Source organism: Tauraco erythrolophus, chromosome 8, assembly GCF_009769465.1.
Source record: "Tauraco erythrolophus isolate bTauEry1 chromosome 8, bTauEry1.pri, whole genome shotgun sequence".
In the NCBI taxonomy this organism is placed as follows: domain Eukaryota; kingdom Metazoa; phylum Chordata; class Aves; order Musophagiformes; family Musophagidae; genus Tauraco; species Tauraco erythrolophus.
Window position 1 is genome coordinate 44,025,899 of NC_141472.1, and position 22,668 is coordinate 44,048,566.

Here is a 22,668-nt window from a genome sequence, read left to right on the forward strand (position 1 = left end):
TTAAGTATCTGAGAGGTCGTCTGAGTATGGAGAGCTTCCTTCTGCACACTCAGATGCTCCTATCTCCTTCCCAGCCTCCTCCAGCACCAGCTGGACCCGAGCCCGTGCGGCATCCACGGCGTCCTGCGCAGCACTGGTGGTGTGACTGGTCACCAGGGGTGGGTGGTGATTTGCTTCATGGTGAAGATATAGAGCTCAGCCCTGTTTTCTGTTCCCTGGGGAGATGGACGCATGGTTCGTGATGGGAGGGAGGTTTTGGATCGGTGGTGGTGTGGCCGGAGCAACGGTCGCCGTGGGGGGAAGCGGGAGCATCCCTGCTGCCCACGGCAATGCAGACAACCCCCCCCCCGGGACCATTTATGGCAAAGGGATTCTATTGCTCTTGTCATTTATTAGCAAAAAAAGTCTATGTTTACTGGGGAATTTGGTTTGGATCTGGTTGGGTTGTCAGGGCTGAAGTACTTCCTTGCATCTGGGTATTGGTGAGGCACTGGAACAGGTTTGCCCAGAGAAGCTGTGGCTGCCCTATCCCTGGAAGTGTTCAAGGCCAGGTTGGATGGGGCTTTGGGCAACCTGGTGTAGTGGAGGGTGTCCCTGCCCATGGCAGGGGGTTGGAACTGGATGGTTTTTGAGGTTCCTTCCAAACCAAACCATTCTATGATTCGATGACCTACAGCTTGTTTTGTTGGCGTCTCCTGCACGCTCTTCTGGTGATGCTCCTCGTGTGTCATGCCATGCCTTGGGAGCTAGCGCTGTGTTCTCCTTGAGGTCCTGGTCTTCCTTGAGTCCCCAAAGTGTGAACTGTGGGAAGAATCGGGGGGGTATTTAGTACCTGGCAGCGGTGGGGAGGCAGCCTGGTAACGCACCTGGGATGTCCACTGGAGCAGGAACGTCTCCAGCACGGTGATTTGGCACTAAAATACTGCAAAAGAGAGGGAAAACTGGCAAATCCTTTAAAGTATGTACTGTTGGCATTTATTTTTTTGATCAGCCCTCACAAACGTCGCTGTCCAGAACTCCTCTGTGCCGTGAAGCTTCGGGATTGACGTATGGAGCTTTGCTTTGCAAGGAGTGCCTGGACTTTGTGCCTAAACTGTCGGTATCTGTGCTTGGACACAGGATAACCAGACACTTCATCAGTATTTTGTGCATCGGGGAGCACTACAGTCACGTAAACAGACTAAATTCATTGCCACGGTCTTAGCATCCACGACATAAAACGGTTCCTTGAATCTTTATCATTTTTTTTTTTGATGAAAACTCAGCTCAAGGAAGCCTTCTAGGAAAGAAATGGGATAAATCTATAACAACAGGAGGAATTTTAATGCAACGGGTGAGCCAGAAGCCAAATATACAGGGGCTGATTCCAGTGCAGGGCTGCCCCGTGCCTGCCACAGTCTCACCCAGGTAACGTGCTGAACTCGCTCTAATCCTACAATCAATAAATCTCTGGAGAAATAGACTTCATAGATTGTTTTACTGTCTGGTGGCAGAATTGCTTGTTTCTTTTAGTTTTTTTTTTTTGTTCTGCCAGCGCCGATTGTGCTTGCAAAATTTATCTACAGCAAGTCAGCTCCTTGACATAGTTAAGACAAAAAAAAAAAAAAAATTGAACATGATACGCATTAAATTTCACTAGAATTGCGAGAATGTGTGTGTTGGTGACAGGCGTGGTGTGTAGAGTAAGACTTTTGGAGCCCAGCGTCTGCCCAGGGAGCTCCTGCAGGGGTGCAGACCTGCTGCCCACCCCACACAGCCCCATCGGGGTCCCTGCCCGCCCGTGTGCGGGGCACAGCCAGGTCAGGTCATGCTTAGTAAAAGAAGAGAAACTCTTCCCTTTTTTTTTTTTTTTTTTAATGTCCATCATCTCCAGCCAGCTCTACCCCTGCAGAGCGAGCAGGGCTTCTGCCAGCTTAAAAAAAAAATAAAAAAATTAATGACCTGCAGTTGAGCTAAGCAAACACCACAAAAAGCCTACTTACCTATTAAAAAAGCAAAGGTTTAAAAAAATAATCGCCTCCGGAAGCCATTCCCCTTAATGGGTTCCCTCACACAGGCACTGTCTGGAACAGCTGGTTTAGGTGACGAGGCGGTGCCACAACCCACGGGAGGAATGCCCACGCATGGATGGGCTCAGGTAGCAGCCAGGGCTCTGAAAATGCCTGAAAAATGATGGGAAGAGGCGGGAGGGGCGAGCACTGCTGTGCCCACCGCTCTGCGCCCGCATCCCTGCCTGTGGCGCGGGGGGCACTGGGTTTGGGGTGAACCCCTGGGGCAGGGATGCTGCAGGTGCACGCGTCGTGGGTGCTGCGGGTGGCCGTGGCCCTTCCACAGGCAGGGCATGGATTTGATGGAATGTGCGTGGGAGTGATGACTTGGCGATGCTGTGGGGTCCCATGGCTGCTCCAGCGCGAGCTGGGCACCCCGGTCCCGTTGGGAACCACCACGTGTTTAATTCAAGCAGGTTTAAGGAAAGATAACGCAGGAATAAATGTAGTAAAAATGAGGCGGCCTCTCAGAGCAGCAATTTTTCAGACAAAATTTCCTCTGCTCCTCGTTAAGATATTGATCCGTGTCCGCGGCGGGATAATTCAGGACAGAGCTGAGCGCCCCCGTCTCCTGCGTAAATAACGGAGGGCACGGCGTGGCTAATTGTGTGTGATTAAGGACACGTGTACCCGCCGTGTCCAACCGTGCTGAGGTCCTTCCATCATCTTCTGGCGGCCGCCGTTAGCTGTGTCACGGGTTCCCATGGCAAAGGGGCTTCTCCAGCCACGCCGCGCCGCGTTCCCTCCCTTCCGCCGCGTTCTTAACCTTGGGTGGATAGGGCTTTCTGGCTGATTTTGGCATTTGGGACCGGCGCCACTGCAAGTTGGAACAATTTCAAAGTTAAAGTTGTGACCTCGGAGCGTAGGAAGGTGTGAGGATGCTTAAAGGCAGCGCCTGGGCGGAGCTGTGGATCAGTGATGTGCTTGCTGCAGGGCTGATTCCGGTCCCCTTTCCATGCGGAGAACTGCCGCCCCTCGGCCGCCCGGGCTCTTTGTGCTGCTCACCCCCCTTTCGCCTTCGCTCCCGGAGCTGCCGTTTGAGTTTTCCCACGTTAAAAAGTACCTTTCCACCAAGTTCACAGCTGCGGTGGGGAGTGCTGTAATGGCACTGGAAGCATGAGGTCTCTGACTCAGGAATCGTTATAGAATCATAGAATCATAGAATGGTTAGGGCTGTAAGGGACCTTCAAAGGTCATCTAGTCCAACCCCCCTGCAAGGAACAGGGATATCTCCAACTAGATCAGGTTGCTCAGGGTCTCGTCCAACCTGGCCTTGAACGTCTCCAGGGATGGAGCATCCACCACCTCCCTGGGCAACCTGTTCCAGTGTTCTACAACTCTCATGGTAAAAAATTTTTTCCTAATATCCAATCCGAATCTACCTCCCTCTATCCCAGGGAATAAGCCGTACAGAGGCCGAAATGGGTCCAGAGGTGCTCCAGCTGTGGAGTGCGTGTGCCGGCGTGGCGAGCCTGGGGGCTCCGGCTCCGTTCCCCCTCCTCCTGCTTAACGTGCTTGGCCAGTCGGTGTTTGCGAGTTATCACAGAAACCCAGAACCACACAAAACTCAATGGAAATTTCTGAAATTACTGAAGAATTACAAGATACCCTAGAAAAGGGCGTGTAGTGACAGGACAATGGCTTGAAACTCAAAAAGGGGAGATTTAGATTGGATATAAGGAAGGAATTTTTTACACTGAGGGTGGTGAGGCACTGGCACAGGTTTGCCCAGAGAAGCTGTGGCTGCCCCATCCCTGGGAGTGTTCCAGGCCAGGTTGGATGGGGCTTTGGGCAACCTGGTGTAGTGGAGGGTGTCCCTGCCCATGGCAGGGGGGTTGGAACTGGATGGTCTTGAAGGTCCCTTCCAACCCAAACCATTCTTTGGTTTTATGAAAACGTTTGTGAAAAGGAAACTGTTTTTGTTGTGTTTTTTTATTCCTATGGCTAAGGATATGACACAGGCAGCTTTAATTTCAGCTACTCCCGTTTTTCAGATGTGACTGCCCAGCAGCAGAGGGGTGGATGTCCCACCGAATTCTCCCCAGTTACTGCTGGGTCTTTAGGCGAAGAATATCCAAAGAGGAGGTTGGCTTGAGGGTGCCCTGGGGCAATGGAGTAGTTAATAATGAGTTAGCTGGTAGCTGATGTCACCCTCTGAATTCCTCGCTCGCAGTTGTGCTGCCAGATGGGGGCTTGAACGTGCCAACAAGTATTTTGCTGGTGAAGGAAGGAAATGGCATTAAAAAAAAGAGAGAGAAAAATTTAGAAGAATATTTAAAACCAAAAGGGGTGAGGGGGAATAACACATAACAAACTACATTGCAAGAATATTTTTTTTTAAATAATAAGCCCAGTTTTGGTGCTGGCAGAGCACACAGATTGCTGTGTTTCTAAAGTGACTCTGGCATTAGGATTTATTGTTCAAATCATACTATTACCGTTACTCCTAATGGGAAATTCTACTGACCTTGTCATTTGGGTATGAATTTTCTGTTCTCTCGTGATAACCTACCTTTCCTCTAGCTCACCTGTGAAAACACAATTTTTTTCTTCTCCTCCTGTCCCTTCAGGAGAACTTTGCCCAAGAAAAGCTGAAACTGTGCTGTCGCTTTGTACGGGCACCATGTCAGGGCGACATCGAAACAGCCTTTTGGTGCCTGTGACAGCAATGCTGTCTGAGAGTGATTATCTGTGTCTTAAAATTTGAAGCTGAAATATTCCAGGAGGGTTTTCCCAGTCGGGACTGTGCGGGCAGTGGTGACAGGGGGGTGGCTTTGCTACCTATGTGTGTATGGGACCACTCGACCCAGGGGAAGGTGCTTTTTTTTTAATATTTGGAAGCTGACAAGTGTGGGGATGTGAGATTTATTACGATGTCCCGAAAGATGCGGGGCAGGGGTAGGAAGGAGAATCTCCGATAGCTTTCACTTTGCAGTGGTGCACAAGTTGCAGTCATTGCCCCCAGGATTTCCCATTTAAATAGCTGTTGCCCACAGGAGTAAATACTTAAAATGAGATTTTAATATCTAATTACAGCCAGAAGCTTGCATCTCCATCCCACGGCGTGTGTTATGGCCCTGTCGTTTCCTTTTCCAACAAATTGTATGATGCATTGCATAGGAATTATTCCTGAGCAATCCATGTTCACCAACCCGCTGCTTGTTGAAATTTTTATGCTTTTTCACCCTTAAAGAACTATTTACATTTACATGAGTTCCAGTCGTGAAAAAAAACCCTTGTGGGAAGCTGAGCAGAATTGGTTGCCTCCCTTCTTTTATTGAAGTGGCAAAGAGCCAGGCTGGGATGGAGGCAGGGATGTGTCTTCTCCATAGTTAGTTTGGAGTTTCTGGAGGCAACTTAAGCGCACGGAGCTGTGACAGTGATCAAAGAGAAAAGCCAGCGTGGACATGCTCTCGAGGTGCTGGTTTCCCTGCCCTTGCTTCCATGTACACCTACTTTGTGTGCTGCCGTGACGTGACTGTGTATCTCACAGGTTTTGCTTCTCAGCCAGCTTCTGCAGTGCAATAATTAGTGGTTTTCTTCTTCTTAGTTCCTGGTCTGCAGGTCATCACCTTCCAAGTGACACAGAATTTGCTCCCAAGTATTTTGCATCTCAAAATGGCAGTTTCTGCTCTTGGAGATGCTGATGTCTATGGTATAGAAACTTCTCTGGAAACGTATCGAGGTTATCTGTGTCATAGATTCGTAGAATCACAGAATGGTTTGGGTTGGAAGGGACCTCAAAGACCATCTGTCCAACCCTCCTGCCGTGGGCAGGGACACCTTCCACTACACCAGGTTGCTCAAAGCCGCATCCTAACTGGCCTTGAACACTTCCAGGGATGGGGCAGCCACAACTTCTCTGGGCAACTTGTCCCAGTGCCTCACCACCCTCAGAGGGAAGAATTTCCTCCTTCGTTCTCGTTCAATTTAGCTCATCCATGCCTTGGGGCCTGGAGAAAATCTTTGGCACTATCTTATTAGAAGTCGGTTGTATCCAAAGTTGTACTTGCACTTGTAAAACCTCAGGTGTTAAGAGCGGCGATGGGACAATGCGTCGCTGCGCCGCCGTTTGCAGGGAGTCCGGGGCGCTCGCCCCATCCGACTGCTCGGACCGCGGGTCCGCAGGCCACGTACCGGATAGAAGGCAGACCCTGGGACCTCTCCCGAAATAGAACTGTCTTCCAAATGACCCTTCCAAGCCCTATTAATTATTCATTCTTTTTCACCTTTTTATTCCGCAGCGTGACACTTCACGTCTGTTACCTGCGCCCATCCAACGGGACGCAATCCATAAAGCGAAGCGTTTCGCTGGAGCTCCTTTCCTCTTCCTCATTATGCTGCAGATGCTTTAAATTCACACGGTACACAGTAATGGGGATGAAATTTCCCACAGTGGAACATTGCTGACTTAATGTTGCGTGATGAAATAGCTCGGATTCATATTTAATATTTCTTTTCGAGCAGGCGCCGGCAGTGCGAGATTTCTCTGCTTGTGGCTGTTTCTCGCAGTACCGCTCAGCAGCCAGACCTGAGCTGTGGGAAATTCGTGTAATGCTTTATACTAAGTGCCTCATACATAACAAAAAAGTGGATTTTTAAAGTATTTTTTTTTAACCTGGAAGAGCTTAAGAGTTCCAAACCTGCCCAACAAACATACCTCAAGATGTTACTTGATCCATGATGCTTGTGGAACCATCCCATCTTTCTGTTCCAAGTGTGTTTGTGGGTATGTGTGCAGTGATAGGACAAGGGGCAATGGCTTGAAACTGGAAGAGGGGAGATTTAGATTAGATATAGGGAAGCAATTTTTTACATTGCGAGTTGTGAGACACTGGAACAGGTTGCCCAGAGAAGCTGTGGCTGCCCCATCCGTGGAAGTGTTCAAGGCCAGGTTGGATGGGGCTTTGAGCAACCTGGTGTAGTGGAAGGTGTCCCTGCCCATGGCAGGGGGGTTGGAACGAGATGGTCTTGAAGGTCCTTTCCAACCCAAACCGTTCCATGATTCTATATATTACCCATGGGGATGTGTCACTGACAGTAGCGTTCAGGTAAATAATATTCTCAGGGGACCTCTCTCCGAGGGGACAGGAGGCTCCTGCAGAAGGCTGAGCTCACGTTGTAATTAATTCATCAGCAAAACTCGCTGGAATTAGGGCTCTGTTCTGAGAGAGGCTTCTAATTGAGAGTAAATGGCTCATTAGCGTCGAGCAGATCAACCTGAGAGCATCAGCAAACACAAACAAAATAATTAATGACTCTCAGGTAGCGCGATACGCCGTTCCGTTCCGGCTGCCGCGATTGCTCCTTGTCAACACGGAGATGGGGCTGGCCCAGGAGCGGTGAGGAACAGCTGGATTTTGGGGACTCCGGGTGTGCTGCGAAAAAGATAATTTCCTTGGGGTTCGGTGGGAGGGAGGGAGATGGAGGGGGGACCCAGCGCGGTGGGGTGGAGCAGATCTTGGGGCTCTTCCAGTGCTACGTGAGAGATGCTCATGGTCGTGTTCAGTGCTGGGTACTGGCCGTACTGCACACGTACGTCGGGTTTTCTCCGGGGGCTGCAACAGAAACGCAGCAGCAACCCGGCAGCAGAAGACCCCGTCTCTCCATTTGGTCTCGGGAACGTTGCGTTTTTCAGAGAGAGAGAGAAGGATAATGGCTTGAAAATGCACAAAATGGGTTTTTGTACCTCGGTGCACAGAGAAGTAATAGACTTACACACACAAAAAAAAAGGGGGGAAAAAAAAGCAATATTAAATTTTTTTGCAAATGGAGAGAAGAAATACTCTCTGGAGAGCCCCTGGTCACGTCAGCGCGCGGTTCCTGCCGGAAGCCGGAGTTTTTGAGACATGGCTGGGCTCGTCTTAGGAAGGGATTGGAGTTAACAACTTCACTTTGCATTTGTGCAAATTTGACTGTTTTTTTTAAACATGTGTAGGAAGCAGAGAAAAGTCCTTCGGGCGGAGAGAGAGGAAAGGAGCTGCAGATCCCAGCAATGGGCGCTGGCAGCCGGGAAAGGGCATCCTTGCATCCCTTCCAAGAGAAGGAGTCAGCTTGGCTGACTTTGAGTGGAAAAAGGAAGTTTTTTTGCCCGAGGGCTGCCCTGAACACCCCCCCCTCCCCAGCCTGCTGCTCTGCAGCCCCTGTCCCCTGCATGCCGTGGTGAGGGTCCCTGCTTCAGCTCAGGACCCCAACCCTGGTGATGATTTATTATTATTATTATTATTATTATTATTATTATTATTATTATTATTATTATTATTATTATTATTACTACTACTACTACTTTGCAAGAAATCGAAGGTGACCAGCAAGCTGCTGTCCTGCTGAGCCATACGTGCAAGCCCAGCTTTGCACGCCCAGAGGCACCTACGGAGAGGGTGGGCAGGGCTGTACGCGTGGGCGGCTGCACAGACCCCCGCCTGCCGTGCCCTGTGCCAGCCGGCCACTAGCCATCGGCAAGTCAAATGGTGATTCAAGTTGTCTCCGCTCAACAATATGAAATTATTACAAAGTTGAGTATATTAAGTGTAATGTAACTGCAGGGATTGAGAGCAGCCCTGGGGAGAAGGAGTTGGGAGTGCTGGTGGGTGAGAAGCTCACCATGAGCCGGCAATGTGCGCTGGCAGTGCAGAAAGCCAACCGTGTCCTGGGCTGCATCCAGAGCAGCATGGGCAGCAGGTCGAGGGAGGGGATTCTGCCCCTCTGCTCTGCTCTCCTGAGACCCCCCTGCAGTGCTGCGTTCAGCTCTGGGGTCCCCAACATCAGAAGGACACGGAGCTGTTGGAGCGGGTCCAGAGGAGGCCACGGAGATGATGCGAGGGCTGGAGCATCTCTGCTATGGAGACAGGCTGAGAGAGTTGGGGCTGTTCAGCCTGGAGAAGAGAAGGCTCCGGGGAGACCTTCCAGCACCTCCCAGTGCCTAAAGGGACTACAGGAAATCTGGAGAGGGGCTTTGGACAAGGGCATGTAGTGACAGGACACGGGGCAATGGATTTAAACTGAAAGAGGGCAGATTTAGATTAGAGGTAAGGAAAAAATTCTTCCCTCTGAGGGTGGTGAGGCACTGGCACAGGTTGCCCAGAGAAGTTGTAGATGTCCCATCCCTGGCAGTGTTCACGGCCAGGTTGGATGGGGCTTTGGGCAACCTGGTGTAGTAGAGGGTGTCCCTGCCCATGGCAGGGGGGTTGGAACTGGATGGTCTTTGAGGTCCCTTCCAACCCGAACCGTTCTGTGATTTTATGATTCTTCATAAAACTATGGGGACTTTGAACAATGGCATTTTTATTGAGTGCTTTTCATGGTTGAGAAGGTAGGATGTGGAGTTTGTGGCGGAAAACTGTGAGTGACGGTGCCTTTGTAACAAACTGTGTGCAAGGCTGTGCGTACAGGAGCTTGTAAAATCTTTTATTTTATTTTTTCCTCCATTTAACGTGTTCCCTGCTGTATGAAGCTGTCACTTCTCTGTGCTCCCTGCTGCGCCGTGCGGCTTAACCCCAATGAGGACCACCTGGGTGGGGGTGAGTGCCGGGGGTCGCGGCGCAAGCAGATGAGTTAACTCCATGTTAACTCCATGTTAACTCCATGCTAACTCCATGACTCCATTCAGTCTCATCCCGTAGGAAGGTGCCGAGGCACCGCTGCAGCCCAACGGCTCTTTTCCCACAACAAAAGCAGTACGCTGACATTTAGGATCGGAAATGAAGAAGAATACCATACAAAATTCACAAGGAAATGTCAAAAATACTGTCTTGCTTTTGAAATGCTCAGAAAGGAAATGATTTTCCCCAGAATGTCAAAAAGGGCTCAGACTTACAGGATTTTAAACCAGCCTGGGGAGAGTTAATATCAGTGCGATTGGAATGTAAGGAAAAGGGTTTGTATATAAAATTAGAAGCTCCTCATAGGCAGATGGTTATTTGTACAGTACAGCTTTGAGTTGTGGCTTATTTGTTCTCCTGGGGTGCACGTGGAAATAACAAGTACGCTGCATGACATCACACTGCAATATATATATAGTCACTAATTAACCTTCGCCGACTGCTGGAATAGGCTCGCTCCTGTGCACGCCGCAGGAAATGATTTTGTGCTGTGTTATCTTCTTGGTGCTTTGTACACAAACCGTGCTGGAAGACGGGGCCGTGTGAAGCAAACGGCGTTCAATAACTGGGAGCCTTATCTGCCTTTCCTGCCGTGGCATCAGGAAATTTTGGTCCGGTTTTATTTTGGGATTTTTATTTTTATTTGGGTACGGGAGAGGGTTGATGACTCTGCAAGTGGAGGAACGGCTCTGAAATGTTGTGCGTCTGGTGATATGAATACACCTGGGAAATCTGCAGAGATCAGTTGAATATATTACTAAGGGGAAAAAAAAAGAAACGGAAAACAATGTAAAATTACTGAATGCATGAAGATGCTAGATGCTTTTTTTAGAAGTTTGTCCAGAGGGAAGCTGAAGTTTAGCAGAGTGAGAGCTCAGTAGGTTGGGGAGGTAATGGGAAGATGCTCTGTTTACCACATAGGAAGGGGAGACCTTAGATTTGGACAGTCTGATTTTCGCATCTTGAATTTATGGGAAGACCCACTGCTTTTCGGTTACAAATGTTAAAACTTCTTTACATCTTCTTTTTATGTGTCATTGAGATGTTGGCCCAGCACATTAATTCAAAGAGAAGAAAGCAGCTGCCAGGTGGCCCCTGTATCTCTTGTGGCCCCTGTATCTCTTGAGGTCCTTCACCCCAACACCAGCCAACTTCCACCGCAGCTTCTCCAGGAGAATGAAGAAGTTGACAGCTCTCTGCCAAGGGAAGACCCACCTTTCCAGAGGGCAGCACAAGGCCTGCGCACCCCTGTGGTCCTACAAGAAGGGGTTGTGGGTGGGTCCTGCAGGGACACTGTTTCTCCCAGGTTTTGCATGGATGCTCTTCTTGCAGATCACTTGTGAAGATCTGAGTAAATACTATTGCTGTCGCGGCTTTGCTGTAATTTCATAGAATCATAGAATCACACACTGGTTTGGGTTGGAAGGGACCTCAAAGGTCATCCAGTTCCAACCCCCCCTGCCATGGGCAGGGACACTCTCCACTACACCAGGTTTCTCAAAGCCCCATCCAACCTGGCCTTGAACACTGCCAGGGATGGGGCAGCCACAGCTTCTCTGGGCAACCTGTTCCAATGCTTCACCACCTTCATTTAAAAAATTTTTCTTCCTTATCTCTATTCGAAATCTCCCCTCTTTTGGTGTAAAGCCGTTGCCGTTAAGTGTAATCCTTGACATTAAAAAGCAGCAAAGGTAGTTGATGCTGGTGCTCAGGTCCCTGTAGCAACCCATGAGGCCAGTCTCCTGCCAAGGAGCCTTCAGAACCGTTCTGCTGACCACGACTTGTTTTCTAAACATATATATGGTATATATATATATGTATATATTTGGTGCAGCAAGGTGTGTCGGGTTTCCCTAAGACACTTCTACAGCCCAAAAGTCATTTCCCCCAGCGCTGGCAGAACTGATGCATCTCCTCCCTGGGAAGTTCTCTGCTCCTGACATGTTTGCAAGAGACGTTTGTCAGGTAAAAGCGAAGACTGCGTGGCAAACGCTGTGTTTAGTTGGAGGGATCTCGTGTTAAGCACCGTGCATTAATTTTAAATACGCGACAGAAGCTGCGCCAGGCTGGGGGATGCTGGGGATGGAGCTGGGAAGGATGAATATTTCAGGTGCCAGACAGGCGCTCTTGGATGGATGCGGGTGAAAGAGCCGTGGCTGGAAAAGCTGCTTTAAACATAACGTGGGAGTTTATCTGCCTGGCAGAGAGGAGCAGGGTGGTCCCGCAGCGTGGACGGTGGGGTTTAGGGTTGTTAGGGTTGCCAGCGTCGGGCAGTGCCCTTCTCCAGGCGTTTGCTGTGGGTTTGCTGTAGGCAGCCCCTGTCCCAAAGCAGGAGGTCGTTTGTCCCCTCCTCCCTCTATTTTGGGGCTGTCCCCTGGTTCCCAGCAGCCGAGCACCTCCATCACCCTGGGGTCCAGCCCAGGGATACCTATGGGTTGCATAGGGGTACTAGGGCAGGCGGTGATCCCCATGATTTTTATATACTCGTACACCAGGAGAGGACAGCAAATGAGGTTTCTCCCTCTTTGGCGGGAGGCTCACGGTCTGTGCGGGATGTCCCACGTTGAATTTTCTGTTTGGAGCAGCCAGGGACCAGGTGGGGCTGGGGGGAAGGAGCAGGAGTCACACCAGTGCGGGAGCTGGCTGCTGTGGAGCAGTTCTGGGATGGATTGATTGCTTTAGAGGTTTAGCCTTGGAAGATACTCCACAAATGAACAGGTATGTTAGACCAAGTACACTAAATAAGGCACGTTTATTTCCGAACACAGCTCCGTGTTGCGTTTCATCCTTCTATTGATGCAGTTCGTAGCGAATGGCGCATTATTTTCGGCTCAGAAATCGGCCGCCAGGTTTATGGTGTATTTAAGTCAGTCTCCCTGGTGTCTCCGGAGAGCCTCTTCCCATATGGTGGGTGCGGGCAGGGATTGAGGAGCCGGGGGCCCGCGGCAATCGGGAGACGCTCACGTCATTTGGAGCCCGAAAACGTGCCGACTACGCGGCCCTATTGTGTAGCGCCGGCAAACGGCACTCTCCAATACGGAGAGAAGTAGTTTTTCCACCCCAGGAACGTGAAACACTTCCTCAGAGGTTCCTTTCGCTCTGCCAAACCCCCCAAGATTCAAGCGCTCTATTTTGGTGCCGGGAGGCATATGGCCGGGTGGGTGTTCGGAGAAGCACGGGGCTGCTGCAGGAATCGTGCGTTCCCAGGGGAGAGCTGGGCTTTGGGTTTGTGATTCTTGCCTCACAATTAAAATTTTCTCGTTCCAAGAGAATAATTTATTTAAAATGTGGGTTTTACTCCCCTTTCCCACCTGTGCGATGGGCAGACTTCTCCCACGGTGTGTTCTGGAAACGTCCTCTGAGCACAAACAAATTTTCTTCCGATTTAACAAAACGATCCTTTCTTCCCGTGTCTCTTCCCCGGCGTCCCCAGCAGACAGTTTCCTCGTGCTACAGATAAAAACACCGCAGTTTTGGCCGCACTTTGGAGCCAGAGCTCCGTTAATTGCCCAACCCAGCTTTTTAATTCCTGCTGAAAAACTCTACTTGCGATTTGAAGAGAAATCCAGCCTGGAGGCAGCTGCCCTGGGCTTTCCTTGGAGCAGTCGAGAAGGTGGTTCAGGCAGTTTGGAGGTCGAGGGAAACCACTGCTGATGCTGAATGAGGGAAGAATGTTACCCTGCTGCTAATTAAGGATCATTGAGTACTTCTTGCTTTTAAAATTAAAGCTTGTATTGATGGAGCAGGCATGAAATAATGAGAGTGGTGGTTCCCCGCTCTCCTCCGGCGTGTCCACGGGGCGGTGGGTCTCGTTGCAAGTGTGGAGGAGCAGGTCGTGGCACCAAGGCTGGTGGCCACTGGAGGTGGCCACAGGGACCCAGCACAGAGCGGCTGCCACCGCTGGGGTCCAGGGGGGTCCCAGGCAGGACTGCCTTTCCCTACGGCTGAGCAAAAAGGGCATCATGGTGGGAAACTTGCAGCGTCATTTTAGGTTGAAATGTGCATTTTATAGTGAGTGTTTGGGGTTTGGTTTTTTTAGAAGTTATTTCTCCTGTGATGGGAGTTATGCACAGACTGATGTTACACAAAACGGTTTTACTTTACGATAATGTGGGGAGCTCAGAGCTAGAAAGAGTTACTGGATTATTGAAGATGACCCTTCCCAGTTGCAACGTGTCCACAGCCAGGCAGAATTCCAGTCCTTTATGGGGCGTGCGGTGCCCGGGCTGGGGCTGAGGAGGTGGACGAGGATATCCTGACCTTCCCCACCACGGCCACTGGCCACTCGGCTCCCCGGCACAGGAGGGCTGTAGTGCACTTTGCCATCGGCTGTGAACCTTCCCTGTCTGCTCCAGGGTCTGTTTTGGAAATATTATCGACTGTTGTCATCACTTGTCCAAGAGGAAAAAATAAATATGGAAATGTTCAAGGCCAGGTTGGATGAGGCTTTGAGCAACCTGGTATAGTGGAGGGTGTCCCTGCCCATGGCAGGGGGGTTGGAACTGGGTGGCCTTTGAGGTCCCTTCCAACCCAAACCGTTCTGTGGTTCTGTGATTAGCATGAGGAGAGTTATCATAGGACTGTGTTATCAGTAAAAATTATGGAATACGTGGGGCTGAGGAGGAGCTCTGGAGAGCATCTGCTGCACTTTTTCAGGGCATGGACAGGCGACTGTTTTATGCCAAAGAACTGCTTTATGAGTATTGCCAGCTCTGTGTCCGAGCATCCCATAAATATCCCCATCCAGAGAAAATGGGTCCCCATTACCACCCTCCGTTCCTCCCTCTGCCCCTTTCCCCCTGCCCCTTCCTCCTGCCCGCACCCGACGCCGGCAGTGCTCCGGGTGCATCCCAGCAGGGAGCTGCACGGAGCAGGAATTCAGAACTTCCATTTCGGTGCTGCGGCTGCTCCTTCAACGACATCCTGGTAGGAGGGAAACGCTGCAAAAACGGGAATGTGGCAGATGGCTCTGCAAAAAAAAATCTGCTCAAAGAGAGGAGCCGAAGGGGCTGAAACCAGCCCTGACGCACTCCTGCACGGAGGTAGGAGGGAGCGGATCAGGGGCTTGCAGGATCATATGGGGTTTGGGTTAAAAAATCAAAAATACAAGGAAAAGTACGAGGCCAGATTCTCAGATAGCATAAATTTCTGTCGCTGCATTAAATGTGCATTAGACCATTTTGTTCAGATAGCTGTTTTTTCAAAAGAATGGAAAATTGTGCTGCGGGCGGCTGCAGGCTGAGCGCGGAAGGGCAGCGCTGAAGGCTGCCGTGCTTTTAGGTTTTTCCCCTATTTTTTGGGAAGAGCCAGCTGCACTCCTTCACACGGGAGCGGTGCTAATGGAGACGTGGCCGTGCCCTGCTTTGACACCCGGGTTTTATGACATTTTCGAAACTGGCTGTAATAGGTGCTGGTGATGGGAGCTGTGGTCCTGGTGAGCATCAGGGTGAGCCGTCCACAGGATGTCAGAAAACTATGTGGGTAGGAGCGATTTAAAATTGCCCTGAGAAGACCGGCTGATAAGAAAAATGCCTCGGCTGTCACCACTCTTTTTTCTGTGTCAAGATATCTCCTGGGAGAAGAGCACATCTGAATAAACCAGGGAGGTATTTATAGAGCCGCGGCATAAACACCGCGTCTAAATCGAGTAGCGGAGCAGGAGCCCGGGTTGGTTATTCAGTGTGTTGAGAAATCATAGAGCCATGGAACCACAGGATGGTGTGGGTTGGGAGGGACCTCAGAGACCATCCAGTTCCAACCCCCCTGCCATGGGCAGGGACACCCTCCACTACACCAGGTTGCCCAAAGCCCCATCCAACCTGGCCTTGAACACTTCCAGGGATGGGGCAGCCACAGCTTCTCTGGGCAACCTGTGCCAGTGCCTCGCCACCCTCAGAGGGAAGAATTTCTAACATAGATCTAACCTCAATCTCCCCTCTTTCAGTTTAAATCCATCACCCCTTGTCCTATCACTCCACGCCCTTGTCCAAAGCCCCTCTCCAGCTTTCTTGTAGCCCACTTGCATTTTCCTCAGTTGTAGAGCACCTTTTTGCAGTTGTTACCTTCCAGACTGATTTTGTCTCTTGCATTTCAGCAAATGCCTTTTGATTTTCTCTTTAACAACCGCATGTTGTCAGAAAGTTTTATTGCACTTCAAACTATCTTCAGTTGAATAAAAAAAAACCAGCACACTTAAATTATGATGGGAAAACGTTAATGCTAAAAATAGCTGTTCTTTCCAAAGAGATGGGAAGCGTCAGAGTGTAGACACCACAAGTTCTGCCTGCCGAGAAACCCCCCGTCAGGCTGCACATTTCTCAGCCGTGCGAAGTACAGCTCTGCAGTTTAACTTCCATTAAAAAACAACGTGGCAACAAACGTTGAGAGGAGAAGCTTGAGAGCATCCTTCGCTCCCAGTTTTGGTTCTGACCTCCCATTTTGGGCTCCCGTTTTCCGGCTCATGGCAGAGCTCAGGCAGATGTCGGCGTTTCAGGTACAGGGCGCCAAGTGGCCAGATGTTGACATCTGGGGCTCATGCCATTACTTAGCTAAACGTGATAAAACCAGCTGCTTTTTCCCATATTTTCTCTACAGCCCTGGAAGGTTTCTCTCCCCTGGAAGGGTAGAGATTTCTGTGGAAGTCATGCAACTCCTTTTTTCCGTGGCTGTAAATCTTCCCTTAGGCCTGCAAGAGCGCAGAATCAGTCTTAGATCGCGGCAGTAAATTTTAGCTTAATTCTTAGTAATTGATTTAACATTGCTGGCTGATTAGTTTTTAACTTTTTAATTGTTTTTTTTTTCATATTTTTGAGGCTCTGCAGATAAATTGTAGGTTTAAGGGTGGTAAACACCCTCCGAAATGCGCAGAAAACATGGGAAGGGAAGAACTACCCGGCTGCACGGGCAGCTCTTGGGTCCGGCTCAGGTCGAGGCGTTTTAACATGCAGGGCTCTAGCTTTTATTAAAAAAAAAAAAAAAAAAGGAAAAAAATCTGACAAAAAGTAAGCCTATTTGTGCATTTTTGCCAGTAGCTTCTGCTGGAGGATTTCTCTCCACTCCCGTCCTGGCAGGTGGGATGCCAGGATGCCCCTTTTGGATGCTGCTGGGACGATGCGCTGTCGAGTCGTTGTAATGCCAAAATAATTGTCTCTTTCCCTGACTGGTTAAGATTAACTTTTCCATGTTAAGGACAACTCCTGGTGTCCCCGTGCCCGGCCCTTGGCCAGCAGATTGCAGCCCAGAAACACAAAAAGATTAAAGGTGGAATTTCTGGCGATACCTCGGAGAGAGAAAAGAGCCACGTAACCTTTGTGTGCCTCAGTGGCTTCTGAAGACTTGGGTGGGAGGAGGGGCTGTTGAAAGCTCATTATTGATCTGTGATTTGTCAACTATCAGCCAACTTCTGCAAGGAAGTGTAAAAGGACCGTTGAAATAAGAGGCGCGCCTGCAATTTTTTTTTCAAGGCAGTGTGTTACGAGTTCTAGAAATTGCCTGAATACAGCCAGCTCCATCTGGGTGCTTTAGAAATTTAGAAATAATTTGAGGGTTATTATAGGATAGAATTAGTCAAAGTGCTTATTTACTGATTTTTATTTTTTTTTTTTTTGTCCTCCATCTGCCCCCTTATTAATTCGGGGAGGCAGCTCCCAGCGGGGCTGACAGCGAGTCGCAGCGGTTGGATGCTTTGGATTTTTGCCATTTTCTGGCCACTTCGGGAGGGACCATGTACCTGGGCACTTTAGAACGTGTCTAATCTGTCTGATTAAACTGTGACAACTGTAATTGAGCTCAGGTTTATAGAGCCCAGCGTCGGGACGGAAGGCAAATGTGCTGGTGGCAAGGAACAGGTTGTCCATGTCCAGCTGTGTCCAATACCTGCAGCGATGGGGACACCACAGCCAACATACACGGGACAGAACTTTGAGCAATGCAAGATGGATTTTTGGTGGGTTTGGTGGCAACAACCATTGTCCTTTGGGATGCCTTTGCCTTCCTGTGGAACTGGCCTTATCTATGAAAGCTAGATGCTGTCATCAGGATTGTCACTGATGAGGCTTTGAGCAACCTGGTGCAGTGGAGGGTGTCCCTGCCCATGGCAGCGGGTTGGAACTAGATGATCTTCAAGGTCCCTTCCAACCCAAACCGTTCTGTGACTCTGTGATTAACTGAATTATTAAGATTTCAGGTGCCAGGGAATTCTGACCCCAGCATCATCCCAACATCACCAAGCCCCCTCTGGGTTACATGTTTATTGAGCTGGGAGCTCTGGTCCCTCTCAGCTGTGTCTAAGTGTTTGCACAACGCTGTTTCACATTGTTTTTTCCTGGAAATGGGGTATTGAGTCTAAACTGCCCATAGCCAGAGGCAGAGAAAAATAAAAGCTTAAATAGCCTGCTGCTTGGCTGAGTGTGGGGGGGGATTATTGCATCTACTTTTTTGGCTCAGCTAGGGCTCTAAAACCAAGACTTCTACCTCATTAGAAATAACAATTTGTAATTAATAACTTATGATATGACAGATGCATTTTTCTCCAGAAAAATGCACACACTTGCTTCAGATAGAGCGAAGGGAGAGAGAAGACGGCATGATTATTAAAAAAAGATAAAAGATACTTTCATATCAAACTTGAGGAGAGAAATACATCGTTTTAACCCATGCTTGTCCTCCAGAGCTGCTCTGCTCAACTTTATTTAAGGAAGTTAATGGAAAATTTTCCTAAATGTGTATGGCTGGGGTTTTCCTGTGTTATGGTCTGTGGCATTATGTGCTGGACTCTACAGAGGGATGCCGGATCACTACGAGTGGGTGGAAATGAGTGAATTTAATCAGTAGCACAATTTCTAATCATGTCTAACGCTAAAGCTCTCTCTAACACCATTTCAGCCTCCGCCCGTGGCGAGAAGAGTCCCAAAACTCTGCCCTCGCCTTCCTTTAAGCTTATTATTCTTCCAAGTTTGAAAACATGAGTCAGCTCCTGATTTCCATGGAAGGAATATAATACCTGGAAGCAGTGAGAGATGACTGGGGTAGGGGTGGTCCCGAATACCCAGGAGGGAGATTTGGGAAAGTAGGGGATATTCAGACAAAACAGCCCCCTTAGGATGATGAATGGGTGGGTTTTTAACTGGATGTGCTGCATCCAGTGTCTTTGTTTCCAAACGAGGGTTTAAAATTCACACTGCGAATGAATATTAATGATAGAGACAACTTGGTAACATTTGAACAGGCCCATTCTCACGATGAAGGCACCGAAGGATGTGCTGCCGCGTACCCCGCGGATGGATGAGGATGACTTCTAAAGAAAAAAGCACAAAAATACGAAAAGCCTTTCCTAGCAACAGGAGGAGAGGAAAACTGATGAGCCCCGAACCTTTGCGGAGAAAACGGGAGGGGAAGGAAGAGCTGGGAGACACAGCGGAGCTGGGAGAAAACCTGAGCCGGTATTGATTTCTTGTCCGAGGGCTGATCCGAGCACGGTAGCATGGTCTGCCCAGCGGGACGGGCGTTCCCTGCAACGACAGGCGTGTTAGTTGCCACTGCTCATCCCCAGAGGCCATTAAATCATCTGCACCCTCGGGTTTGTTAGTGAGTTAGATACATTGATTTCCGAGAAAAATTACATACCTGCGAATATTTCTCTCTCCAGTGAGCTCACAAAGGTTACATCAACGGAACAAAATCTGGAGCTGCTTTTCCTGAGGTTCAGCTGATACACTTTTCGATCGGAAGCAGGCATAAAATTCCTCCTTTGAAAGCTTGTGGGCAGCAGCAGGTCTGGGAGCAGCACGGGGGCTGGCGGGGACCAGAGAGCCGAACCCCGCTCCTGTACCCTGGCACTGCCCTGGGCGGGCAGCGTCGGCCGCGGGATCTCTTGGGGATGGGATGGGATGGGGATGGGGATGCGGATAGGGATGGGGATGGGGATGCAGATAGGGATGGGAATGAGGATGGGGATGCAGATAGGGATGCGGATGGGGGTGCAGATAGGGATGGGGATGGGGATGTGGATGGGAATGTGAGTGGGGATGCAGGTGCTGACCAGCCCCGTGCACTGGTCCCTTCCCCGAGCCCCAGCAGTGTTGCTGACCCACATGTCCCCCCCACGCCTCTTGCTGCACCCCCCATGGCATTATGACAGCACACCTTTTGCGATAAAACTTAGTTCTGTTTTTTTAGTGTTGCCAACACAAAGAAAACACCAATCAGCTCTCTGCAGAGCAGCGGGGCCATGGCTGGGGTGGCCGCCCCGACAGTGTTCCCGCAGGACCACGAGATCGTGCCGGAGGTGCAGCTCACCCCCTCCAGCAAAGCCCGCGGCGCGGCGAGGTTGACAATTACCGACTTTTCTGTATGGAGGAATTTGCATTTTAAGCAATTTGTTATCTAAAGTGCAGGTCGCCCGAGTTAACCCGCCATCTGCTTCAGCGGCGCCGCAGAGCCGATGCCCAGCGCTCCCGCCGTGCGCACACCGTGTTAGCCGCGGCCGCTGGCTAATGAGGTCTCCCTCGGAAGTCAGGTCTGAAGAAGCGGAGGGGGAAAGGTCTGGGCTTCCACGGCGAGGGCACGGCTAATGAGCAGCTGCGGAGTAAGGGACGCAGATGGGAGAAGTACTCACTAATTACCATTTTTCTAAAAATTGCAGGTTTTTTTTTCCTAAACCCATTAGGTATATGATTGCTTCCACTCCTCTTGGTAAACAGAACTGAAACACAGGGTGACGGGGTGAAAACGCGCCATAAAGTATAAAATGCCATCCTGTGCAAGGCCAGGGGGGTCCGTGGGGGTGCCTGGTCCCGGGGAGCGCTCCTGGGTGCAGACTTCTCCCCGGGCACTGGGAGCAGCGCTCCGTGCCAGACCCCCGGGTTCCTATTTTGTTCCCGAGAGAGAAACCAGCAAGTTGAGTTTTACATCTTGTGATCTACTCGGGCGATTCGCAATAGAAGTCGCCACGCAGAGCAAAAAGTTTGGTTCCGTTAGCGGTAACGTCAAGTGCAATAAATAAAATGTTCTTTTCCTGGCTGTGTGTCACCAGGCGTGAGTCCACCCCCTGCTCCCCCTCGCTACAGCCCCGCCGGCGTTCTTCTTCTGCCTTCCAAAGTTTCCTTTCCTTTTCTCCTGACTTACAGGCATTCTTGCCAGCTAGGCAGAGGATGTGTTTGCAGAGGCAGATTGGACTTCCTGAAAACCAAATGTCATATTTCCAGTTTGCTCTACCAGGATAAAACGACAGGGTAATTCTATTTACAGATTGCTACAGATACTGTTTAGAGAAATAGAATAAAAAGAAGCAGCAGGATTTCTTCTAGAAGCCTCCAGTGATCCACAGTCATCGTTTCTCTCTGATTTCCAAGGTCGGATGGGTCAGCGGGGTGGCCAAGTCTGGGTGCTCGGGAGGAGGGGAAGGATAGTGTTGTGCCTCTTAGTCGTATTTCTTCTTCCCTGCTAATTTTTTGAAGCTTGGATCTGAGCCTGGCAGTGATGGATCATAGAATCATAGGATGGTTTGGGTTGGAAGGGACCTGAAAGACCATCTAGTTCCAACCGCCCCTGCCATGGGCAGGGACACCTTCCCCTAGAGCAGGCTGGTTCTCTGAGCAGATTGCTGCTGAAGCCCTTAAAAAGGAAAAAACGTCTTTTGTAGGACATACCTACTGCGCGGTGGCGGGTCGGGATGCGCCGACACGGGCTTGGTTTGTGCATACGGTGCGTAACGCGTAGGGTCTGGCTTTGTGCGCGTGTCTCAATGAGATGAAAACATGGAATAACTTAGTAGTACTTCCAGATCCTGACAAGTCCAACTTTACATTGCAATTAGCAGCTCTTGCTAATTCCATACCGGGGTTATCCTGTGTTTTCCCTTTGTCAGCAGCACCTTCGGAAGCGGCCGCAATAGGAGATGTTTTATTCCAACAGTGATGCTCCTTCCCCTCTCATTGGCTCCTTCTGCCTTGAGGCTGACAATTTAGTAACTGCTGTCTGCAAATGGCAGGCACGCCAGGGCCTTTTCTTTTGTACTTTTAAAACCGTAGAATGCGCTTCATTGAGATGTTCAAAAAACCCCAGGATTAACGTGCATCCACAATTGTCCGTAACTGGTGAAAGTTTTTCTCCCTTGCTCGTTGCAGGGATGACGTGCCAAGCCAGGACATCCTACACCGAGGATGAGGTGCTCTGGGGTCATCGGTTCTTCCCTGTTATCTCCTTGGAAGAGGGGTTCTTTAAAGTCGATTACTCCCAGTTCCACGCGACGTTTGAGGTCCCCACCCCACCGTACAGCGTGAAGGAGCAGGAGGAGATGCTGCTCATGTCCTCTCCCTTGATAGCACCTGCCGTGAGCAACAGCAAGGAGAGGAATAACTCGGTGGAGTGCCTGGATGGTCTCGACGAAGTTGGCACAAAACTACCTTCAAAACTGCAGAAAATAACCGGGAGGGAAGACTTCCCCAAAAAACTCCTCAGGATGAGTTCCACCACCTCCGAGAAGGCCTACAGCATGGGGGATTTACCCATGAAACTCCAGCGGATCAGCTCGGTCCCCGGGAATTCGGAGGAGAAACTGGTGTCTAAGACCACAAAGATGATGTCGGATCCCATGAGCCAGTCGGTGGCCGACCTGCCGCCCAAGCTGCAGAAGCTGTCGGGCGGCGGCCGGATGGAAGGGAACCTTCCGCCCAAACTGCGAAAAATGAATTCCGATCGGTTCACATAACCCGACGGCGCTTCCCGCTGCCGTTGAGAGCTGGAACCTTGGCGAGGGCAGCGCGGGCAGGAGAGCCGGTCCCCCGCCGGCCGCGCGTGCCGAACTCTGGGAGCCGCGGCGCGCCGGGAGGTGGGAGCAGCCCCCGGGGCCGCGGTGGCCGCGCCGGGAGCACGGGCGAGGGGAGGATGGGCGAGCTGATGTGCGCTGGCATGTAGTATCACAACACGCATGCAATAATAGTGTGCAATTTCTGCATATAGTTTTATGGCATGACTCCTGCTATATTTATACTGTATATTCTGGAAAATACGGCAAGGGG

General features: G+C 50.2%; 1 protein-coding gene across 1 annotated transcript in view; it reads left to right on the forward strand.

Moving 5' to 3' along the window:
* Positions 1 to 22,358, forward strand: part of KCNJ3 (potassium inwardly rectifying channel subfamily J member 3) — a 40,708-nt gene extending 18,350 nt beyond the window's left edge. The window contains exon 3 of the mRNA XM_086615403.1: positions 21,775 to 22,358. Within this exon, the coding sequence (XP_086471529.1) occupies positions 21,775 to 22,358 (584 nt within the window). The remainder of the gene's footprint in view (positions 1 to 21,774) is intronic.
* Positions 22,359 to 22,668: the final 310 nt, after the last annotated feature.